This window comes from Eleginops maclovinus, chromosome 8 (assembly GCF_036324505.1).
Source record: "Eleginops maclovinus isolate JMC-PN-2008 ecotype Puerto Natales chromosome 8, JC_Emac_rtc_rv5, whole genome shotgun sequence".
Classification (NCBI taxonomy): Eukaryota; Metazoa; Chordata; class Actinopteri; order Perciformes; family Eleginopidae; genus Eleginops; species Eleginops maclovinus.
In genome coordinates, this window is record NC_086356.1 from 5035348 (window position 1) to 5045321 (window position 9974).

Consider the following 9974-nt stretch of genomic DNA (forward strand, 5'->3'; position numbering starts at 1 on the left):
AGCTTTCATTCCTCCTTAAGGCCCCCGCACCTCCAGGCAAGGAGCTCTAACTGCCTGGTACTTCATCATCATCTCTCTAAGTGTGCATTGCTGACTCACATTTATTTAAATGCCAGACTCTCTTGTTTCTTATTTTCAGCTTTTGAGATATTGAAATGTTGGTCGCATTAATAAAGGTGGGTGAATATTATATTTGTAATTGTATATTTATATAAATTTAGAAAATACTTTCAGGTTCAGTACACACCATTTGCCTACTTTTCCCTTCTACTTTAAATAAAACAAACATAACTGCATCCAACTGTATCATATATTTACTTTTTTAACAAATAGACTGAAGGATCCTATTTAAAACACACTGCCATATTTCAAGAAGTCAAAGTCAAACACTTTTGTTGGAGCATTACACAGGAGGGTATGTGTGTAATAAGAAGGTTTTGCTCTGTTTCTGAAACACTTCTGTGTGCTATGATGCCTTCAAACGTTATTTCAAATGTCCTAAATACATGTGATATAGAGGCCTATATATATTTAGACATGTGGGAATAAATTGATGTAATTTCTTCTTTGACTAACAGCTGATATAATAGCCCATATAAAGGCACATTCCGCTTATGGGCATGAAACTGTAAAATGAGTTCCTTTCGTTTATGGCTAGGAAGAACCGCAAAATAGGCCATGCGTTTCTTGAACATTTTAATTGATCTATTTTTCATCTTTCCCCCGCGGATTTTTTAAGCAAAACGCTGCCAGTGCATTGAAACAATAAGCTGCAGATTTGCCTCATTGGTCCACTGGAAGAAATGAAAGGAAAATCTAAAAGCTTTCACACCACGAGCACAATGCAAATTACGCTTTGATTCACCCTTAATTTCATCAAAAGAGGTTGTTTTTTTGTTTAGTTTTCTCCTTTTGAATTATTATCATTATTAAGAGTCCATGGGATTAAGCAGAGTCACTGATCCTCTGGGCCTAAGCCTTTTCTTTTTTTTTTGTCTGTCGGGAGCTCAACGAGACTCCATCCGCACTTCATTAACCCTGAGCTGGGGACAATCCACGGTAAGAGCCGGGGGATTTACCACCAGCCTTTCACATGCAAAAAAAGAAGAAGAAAAAAACCCTCCGAGTCACCCAACAAGACACACGGGGGCTTTCCCTTATATAACAAGCTGCGCACTTTGCAAGAATAACCCCCTTTTCATTAAGAGGGGTCGTCGTTATTTGAATCGGTCACGGATCTTCATGATGGGACTATAATGATCATTTGGCAAGTTGGGAGGTGTTTGATTCCCCCCCCCCTTCACTTTCCCAGTCCTCGGAACTGTGCTGGGCCCACTGTATTTTTAATGCAATTTTCCGCATCATAAACGCGCCAGTTATCAGGCCGTCAGTCTGATATTTCACGGCGTGGTCAACCACTAAGTGGAGGCCCCAGATAACAGGTGCCATGCGTGGATGACAGCAGGGGGAGCCGGCTATCAAAGCCATTATCGACTTTCAATTAAAACCTATTAAAGTCTTTTGTCTAATCGTTAACATCCTACACGCCAAGTCTTGTCCGTCAGCCTGAACTCCTTTAACCCCCAACGCGCCGAAGCCCCTGATAGTCCTCGCAGACTACGAGGGGGATAGTTGGGTGAAATGTGTATGGTGGAGGGCGGAAGGAGGGGGGGTGGCAGTGGAGCCGCTGACCAGCTGTCCCCACGCTGATCCCCGGTCTGCAGTCAGCTCCAGCCCGGTCACCAGCTGTTGGAGCCGTTTGGCACCGTAGCGCACATCCAGCACCCTCAAGGAAAAGAAGGATGGAAACAATCAATTTCCAAATGGGATCATTTAGGGCACTTAAACAATTGTGCACATAACATTAATATTTCATCTCCTGCATTGTTTATGGAAAACGAATTGGAGTTGCTGCTGTTAATTTAGGAAAGTGGGAATGGTGAAGAAGAGTATGGGAGGAAGGGGGGTGGAGGGGAGTGACAAAGGCTCCATTTTGGACAGAACACCCTTCTGCTTTGTTGGCCCTGCTCTAAAGACATTAGCTGGAATTGATCTTTGATTGCACTTTTGAACGAGTGTGTGTGAAAGAGGGAGAGAGAGAAGGAGAGGGATGGCTTCTCTTGGGCGTATAGGCCCTCGTGTGTGCGCTTAATGTTTGCTTTTAATTTCCAATCAAACTTTTTTTTGCTATATTGCAATTAAACCCGTGTTCATGCATTTACCTTTTCATTAAAGGACCAATATAAAATATATCATTGTATGTAATTAAAGGAAACATTTTTCCAACTTGAACTTGTGAAATGGTTTTTTTTTGGGCAAATCTCCGTTCTTCTTTGGAAAAGGTTAAAGAAAACGGATGTAAAAGTACCTGCTCCACTACTGGTGACACTCTTATTAACTTTTCTTCGCCCCCCCCCCCCCCCCCCAACCCCTCATCTCAACATTAAACAAATTAAATGAACGACACTAAACCAAACAGAGGAGGAAGTCGTTTGACAGACATGTTCAAAATTCACTCAAACACGATTTCCCCTAATAGAACCCCGCGAGCCCTGAAAATACTGTTTATTTTCAAGCTGCTTCCAGAAAAGTTGAGATGTTTAATTAAAGCTTCAGCAGCCATTTCCTTAACCTTTGCTCATTGACAGTGACACGTGTTCGTATCGCTTCCTAATGAATCATATTTTTAACGGTGGCTAATCAAGCCCAAAAAACCTCAAACAGGCCTATGTATTTTTCTGAATTTAAAAATAGAAACTCGAGGAACTTTTCTCCTACTTCCGATCTAGATAAATAGAGGCGTTCATTTGGCACCAGACACAAGTGTTAAAATATCAAATTTCCTTCATTTTAAACCAAATATGTTCGCTTATGATGTTGAAATTGTATTATTCAAACGGTATTTGTCTGACACTTCGGTGATTTCTTATAGGAAGGCTATCCTGACTTACTTTCCTTTAAGGTTTAATGTATAGGCCAGCGTAATGCAACAAGACCTTTCACAAAGTATCACGTTTATCACGGGCATATTGGTTGCATCAAACTATCAGGTGTTGCTGCTGTTTTGTCCGCCTTTTGTCTCGTAAATCCACGTGTTGATTCAATCGGTCAACCAAGCCCGGTGGTATTTGTTGTTCACATATTCAAGCAGCCACGTGATTAAAGGAAAGACTTTTATTTCCACATTTATAAAAGTAATTCTCTTTTACATCAAATCCCCCCTCCCCTTTTTTTTCTGTCCAACTGTTGCTGCGAATTTCACAAAAACGAAATTCACCAAATGGGGAGAGAGCTCGAGGGGAAAGCTAGAGGGACGAAACAAATAAAAATAATTTAAAAAAACGATCCAGGAAATATACGAGAACCACTCCACAAGTTTGATATCTGCAATATACATTTTCACCAAAGGAGAGTATAACAATTAAGGGTTATCACGGCTTCATATGAAGTATAACATAAGTAATGCACAACGTCTGTTCAAAATACATCTAAATCAACAGGCAGGTGCACCTGGACCCGAGTCCGATCGCTTTTTATCCATAAAAAATAAATTAAAAATGAAACATGTCTGAGGTGATTGCGTCCCCCTTTCCCCTCTGCAGGGATAAAACTGTTTTTTTTTTAATAAATTACTTGACATTTTTACTCCGCTAAATCTTCAACTAAGAACGAGAAAAAGCCTTTTATATAGATGTATTTCTCTCCGCAGTTCTCGTGTTATGTGGGTCCAGGCATTCTTTCTCAGACAAACAGGTTTTTTCCACTTTTCTTTATAGTTTCTGATGGCTAATCTAGCCTATTATGTTCAACTGCATCACCGTGGTCTGAAAAAAGAAGCACTGATAGATTAAAAAAAAAGAGGTTTCTTTAAAATCAGTCTCTTTTGAATAAAATGCAAAATATTCTTATTTACAGGTTTATGACAGCTAATCATCTTCACTTGTAAACAAAGGAAATCAATGACATATTTAGAAAGAAAAAAGAGGAAGTATTTATTAATTGTTCCTTTGGATCCCTCTACATTATATTCATATTACATGGACAAGGATGCTTCTTCACGCCTTTAACTCTCCGTAATAACGATAATAATGCCAATGATGGGGGTCTAATTGGCATTGAACTGTAGGTCAAAGTGTCACCAACAGTTCTATCTTTTGGGGAAAAATACTGAAACGTGGTTCAAATAAATACATAACTTAGATGCTTTGATTCTTGAAAAATAAATAAATAATAAATAAAGCTCATTGTCCCAAAAAAATGAAGAAAATCCTTCAGTACAGAAAGTTAGTCACAAAGCTCCGTCCAGACTTCAGACATTTCGCACCGTATAAAGGCCTCGAACAGTCCTCCTCTTGTTCGTCGCGTTTTTAATTTGATCTGTCTTTGTTTTATCTCTTCTCATGAGTCCAAAGCTGCCATTATTGGCGTACAAAAAAAAAATCATCATCAGTGTTCGGCTCATCGCGGAGGTGGCCGAGAAAGCACCCCGGACATAGGGGGCAGAGGCGGAGGCTCGCTGCCCCCCTGCAGGCCGTGCAGAAGGATTCTCGGAACCAGGGGTCTCTGCAGGCCCGGCGGGGGCGCCGATGGGCCTCTGTACAGGTAGAGGGCTGCTCCGGGGTCCAGGTTAGACACCAGGCTCTGCGGGTAGAAGTACGGGGATGGGAACATCCGCTGCAGGGCGGAGTAGTTTCCTGCTTCCGCCAGAAGCTCTAGTCCCACCGCCGTCTGCCTCTTCCACTTTGTCCTGGAAGAAAGAAAATACAGCCTTCAGCATAAATACATGTAGTATTACTGACACACACCAAAATATAAACAAGTCTGTTAGGGTCCAATATTCCTGACTTCTGTAAGGAATACATCTGTTTTTTTCTACTTTTTAAATCACCAACATCTCCAACCTGCCACTTGTATTCACACCCATGTCTGTTAGATGCACTCCACGCAGGTGAATAATTCATAATCAAGATAATTGAGTAGATATAGTGGTTTGTTTGAATTATTGATATGCACACATGCAACAATGCATTATTCATCCTGTGAAGTGTTGTTTTTATATTTATTTATGTCATTTAGCTGCCTCGGAGTCAAAGCTGTAGACAAATAAATGCTCAAGTTAACTCAGGCGAACACTGAGGAAACAGTTTCTACATGGCGGAGACGGTTTCTCTTACTGGTGCATGGAGGTTTATTTATTTACAAAACGTTGACGCCTCGAGTTTCAAACTATTTGCAGGGTCATTGTATGTGACGGAAAATCGAATATAAAACGTAAAAATCTTGTTGAATGAAAATGCTCAAAACTGCAGAAAAAACTCGGATTTGAAAACTAGTACTTCATACATCGAAGGAAACACGTATTGCAGTGTTTCCTTTTCTTTTAATAGAAAGCCACAAATAAAATACAAATTAGGGTGCCAAAAAAAAAAAAATGCACAAGGGCGTCTCCAGACAATTAGTGACGCATAAAATCAGATCAATTATTCAGTTGTAAATCAATAATTGCTCCTGGTATATCCACCGGATGTAGGCCTATGTTGTTTTAGAATAGAGTTAAACTAATTCAATGGTTAATCATTGGTTCATTAATAGAACATTTAATCCGGAACTAATATAATAACTAATAAATGGTTAAAATGGTAAACGAGTACATTGTGCTATTATAAATGACTGAATTTCTCATAAGCAAATGCCAATGCTGAGGGTCTGTCCAATACAATCTGACATATTACATAGTAGTCGGTTAATCGAAACAAAAAAACGTCAGTTTAATCAATAATTAAAATTGTTGCAGTGGCTCATGTGCAATTAAGTGAACTTATGCCTTCACCTTAGGGTGAAAGGAAAACATGGCGCCCCCGAGTCCATCAGTCATGAGCCAGCCGTGAGAAAACAGATTAACCCCCCCTCTCCTCCCTCTTAAGCAGCAGCAGCAGCAGCGTCTTTACCTTCGGTTCTGGTACCAGGTCTTGACCTGTGTGTCGGTGAGGTTGAGGGACGCTGCGAGCTCCATGCGGTCCTGCACGCTCAGGTACTTCTGCCGCTCGAAGCTGCGCTCCAGCTGCGCGAGCTGGTGGTCCGTGAAGGCCGTCCGGGCCTTCCGGGGCTTCTTCAGCCGGACCTGAGAGCTGTCTCTGCTGCTGGAGATCTCCCTGTCCCCCTCCTCCTTCACTGGAGGACACAAACGGTGCCAAGAAAAAGAGACAAAAAGAGAAGAAGAAGGTGAAAACAGAGCCAAGGCCTCATACTGCGTAATGTAACAATACATCCATCTTCGTGTGACCGTGATACCGACATACACGAGAGGCGTGAAGAAATCTGTGCAGACAGACACATGTCAGTGTCAACGAGAAACAGATAAAAGTCCTTTTTCTGACCCTGTACATTTCTATCAGTGTGAAGCTTCTGCATTAAATTAGGGATTGGATTTAAGAAATCAAATACAAATATTTAATATATAAAATAAACAAATTAAAAGGTGAAACATCACGCGACAAGACTTTGATTCATTTTTAAATTGATTTTTTTAAAATGATAGAAAGAACAGCTCATTCATTTAAACGTATTATTTCATTGTTTGTTTGTTTAGCTATATTTAATTATAATAATACTAATAACAACATTTTAACAATATTCTTCCCTCTTTTTCAATAGACGGGATAAAGCCTTTGTAATTATTAAAAACTTCATTTATTTTTATTTCAATTTACGTGAATGAATAAAAACTATAGGAAACCATGAAAATAAACTGTTATTTTGGAGCAAGGTGATATGTTTGAACCCCAACCCCACATTTGTTCAATGTGTATTCTAAAGGAAAGGCAAAAAAAAAGAGAGGTTTAAATAGTAATTGTAATTTATTTTTTACTTGTGATTTTAAGCATGCTGCGGCTCTGCTCAGTTGAGGGGGATTGGAAGTTTTGACTGAAATCACGGCTCTGGAAACAGTGCCTATAGGCGATATGGAGCTATTTGATTTGTTCTTAAATTGTTATGAAGAGCTCTTCCAATATTCACACTTCCAATGTGATATTTCTCCCGTCAGCACAGCCTCAGTCTTTGTTCTTTCTGTGCGTGGTGTCATGTCAGGGCGAGCATTGATATACGGTCCTTATAGTCAATTCTCTGAAAAAAAAAGAGAAGGGGAGGGGGGCGATAGAAGCGGGCGAGGCGAGAGATCTCGGTAGTTGAATAGTTGAATCGTCTCAAGAAGCACAATAATCCGCCTAATTGAGCCACAAGGGAAGGACGAAGCCTTTCAACCGCGACCGGAGGAACTTCACAGGACCGGGGAAATGAAATCAAGATCCGGGCGGCCTCGCGCGGGAACAAATCTGATTAGCGCCGGGGACAAATTGCATCAAATCCCTGAAATATTATAGGAGGGAATCAAAGCCACCGTACAGGCGCTCTGTGGGCCCCGCGGCTCCCTCAATCAATCAGCGCGTCCATCAGCATCTCCATCCACTGTGACACGTGGACGCGCGGACACACGCACGCACGCGCACTGGATCTATTGAGCGAATGATGTGACTTACAAGTAAAAGTGAATTAGGAAGAAAACCACAGTGAGCCTAAAAAGCTAAACAAATGAAACTTATTTGATATATTGAATTAATAATTCCCCTCATAGCCTACAGCCTTCTTTACAGGCTCTGCTTCATTAAACTGTCAATGGAGGTGACATGTGTGTTATGGCTGACATGATTGGAAACAGATAGGCCCTTGATGGCATTTATCTGGAGGCGACCCTGTCATCTCTCCTCTTCTTCCTCCCTGACATCAACAGATGCTTTCTGGATATTCTGCTAATGCCATGCTTGAAACCCATGCAGACAAGCAGCCGCTGATTTTCAAATGTAAGGAAACTTAATGATAATGATCTCCTGTCACTGTGCAGACGAATCTCATGTTCCCACCACCTGTGATGCAGCAGAAGAAAATGATAGCCCTCGATGGCCTGCAACTTATCCTTCCAGTTTATTTTATATATACCAGTTTATCCCTTTTCCTCTTAAAATGATTCAAGGAAATATAAAGTCATTATTTGTATACTCTGATTCTTAATATTATCAGAAATAATCTGTAAAAAGTCTTAATTAAACTACATTATTATTTGAAATTATTTGATGTGAAATTATTTGATTTGAAATGGTGTCTCAGCATTTAGGTCAGCTTAATATTTATATTATGTTTTGATTATAATTGCTTTCGTTGAAATTAAATGTAATGTTTTGCAACTTCCCAACTCTTTTTTTTTTCAGATGCACCACAATTGTGTTACTCATTATGACTATTTAATTTAGCAGATTTGAATAAACTCAAACACCATTTATTGAGGCTGTTTTGGAATTTAAAATATATATTTTAGGAAAGAAAACAGCAAGACCAGACAAGTTGCAGCTGTTAAAAAATGCAGATAATACACATTTTAAGAGGATTTTTTTTTCTATATATAGGATTCCTTTGCAGAAATCAGTTTCACCAATAATCTGATATTCAAAGCAGAGCATCTCGCTACACTTTTCTGTCCTTACCTTTGTATTCACTGTCTGAGGAAGAGTTGCTGTGGATTTTCTCCATAAAGTCTTCTGCTATCTTTGCGGCCAGCCTGCCCACCTCCTGAGTCGGCTGTCCATTGCTGGAGTACGGGGCGCACGCGGCCAGAGGCTTACAGTCCGCAAGAATATCTCTGATGAGGAACGAGGAGGTCACGCTCCTCTGCTGCGACCCGGCCGATATCTGCGCGTGCTGCAGGTGCGGAGGAAGGCCGATGCCGTGACCCTGCCTCTGGGCCACCTCATCTCCGCACTCCCTCCTCGGCGACGGAGGCGACGAGCAGCCGCTCTCCACGTCTGATCTCGGGCTGAACTCCAGAGGAGACCGGCACTCCCCCACCAGGCTGTCCCCTTTGGACAACGGACTTCCAGGCCTGTGTGACAGCAGCGAGTCGATGCCAAAACTGGACCCGTTGGCGGACGTCTCCATTGTTTCGATCGAGGCCTCCTCAAACTACCATTTGGTATTCAGGACAAGTTTTATTTTAGGGAGGCAGTGTGTTTTTTTTTAAAGTTGATCCAGTAGAATAGAAAGAACCCCTCTCCCCGCACCCAGAACAATGCTTTTGCTACAAATGAAGACTATTCATCCGATTTCCCCACTGGTTCTTTAAAGAGCAAATATCTCCAGGCTAAGTGCGTTACAATAATCGTCCATGCATCCGAATGTCTTTTTGTCAAGTCTAGATGAGTCCTCTTGAAATCGATGCGGCCGCTTGTTGGGAGAGTCACAGTCGATTCTTTTTGCTTCCTTCAGGACCAACTCCGTCTGTTCTGAGTTCAGAAGCCTCGTCAGTTATTGCTGAAATGATCTCACCCGCAGGGCACGAAAAGATGCAGAAACGATGACTGGTTCTGGATTTCTTTGGAGCAGCCGTGCACCGGGAAGAAATGCGTTTCAGCACCATGGACAGGTACAAGCATCAAACCTGAGAGAGGACAGTAGCAAAAATGTTCAGCTCTTCGTGTGGACACACAAAAACTGTTCGCATTCCTTGTAAGTATAACAACCAAAAAAAAAAACTGGAAGTAGAGAGCGGAGTCCGAGCGAGAGCTGCAGCAGGAGAGGAGGAAGGAGCGAGACGACGCGATGCGAGCTGCAGAATCTCAAAGAGGAGAGGTAAACTGGGTTAAATAGCCACAACTGGCAAGTAAAAGGACGAGAAGTGACGGGGTGGGAGGGAATCCCAAAAAATTGAACTTGAGGAAAAGTCAGGAGCTAGGTTTTAAGAGCGCCTCGTCCACGTGAGTCCCCTGTGACAAGCCTTCATTGGCTGAGGGGAGCTGCAAGTGGACCTCCCTACACGCCCACTCTCTCTCCCTCCCTCCCATCCTCCCTGGCTCATCCTCACTTTGATAAAAGAGACACTGAATTCATCAGGAGACTCAGATCCAACTGTTTACAAGCAATTTTCA

General features: G+C 41.6%; 1 protein-coding gene across 1 annotated transcript; it reads right to left on the bottom strand.

The window, feature by feature from the left end:
* Positions 1-3193: 3193 nt before the first annotated feature.
* barhl1b (BarH-like homeobox 1b) lies at positions 3194-9738 on the bottom strand. Its single transcript, XM_063889859.1, has 3 exons — positions 8538-9738; positions 5949-6171; positions 3194-4747 (listed from the first exon to the last, which is right to left on the bottom strand). Exons 1-3 carry the CDS (start codon positions 8986-8988, stop codon positions 4459-4461), a joined length of 963 nt encoding a protein of 320 aa, XP_063745929.1. The 5' UTR covers positions 8989-9738; the 3' UTR covers positions 3194-4458.
* Positions 9739-9974: the final 236 nt, after the last annotated feature.

Coding starts and splice junctions, on each gene's coding strand:
- barhl1b (XM_063889859.1), bottom strand. CDS start 8,988: ATGGAGACGTCCGCCAACGGGTCCAGTTTTGGCATCGACTCGCTGCTG. Junction 6,172..8,537: donor CTCAGACAGTGAATACAAAG/GTAAGGACAGAA, acceptor TGTGTCCTCCAG/TGAAGGAGGAGGGGGACAGG. Junction 4,748..5,948: donor ACCTGGTACCAGAACCGAAG/GTAAAGACGCTG, acceptor TCTTTCTTCCAG/GACAAAGTGGAAGAGGCAGA.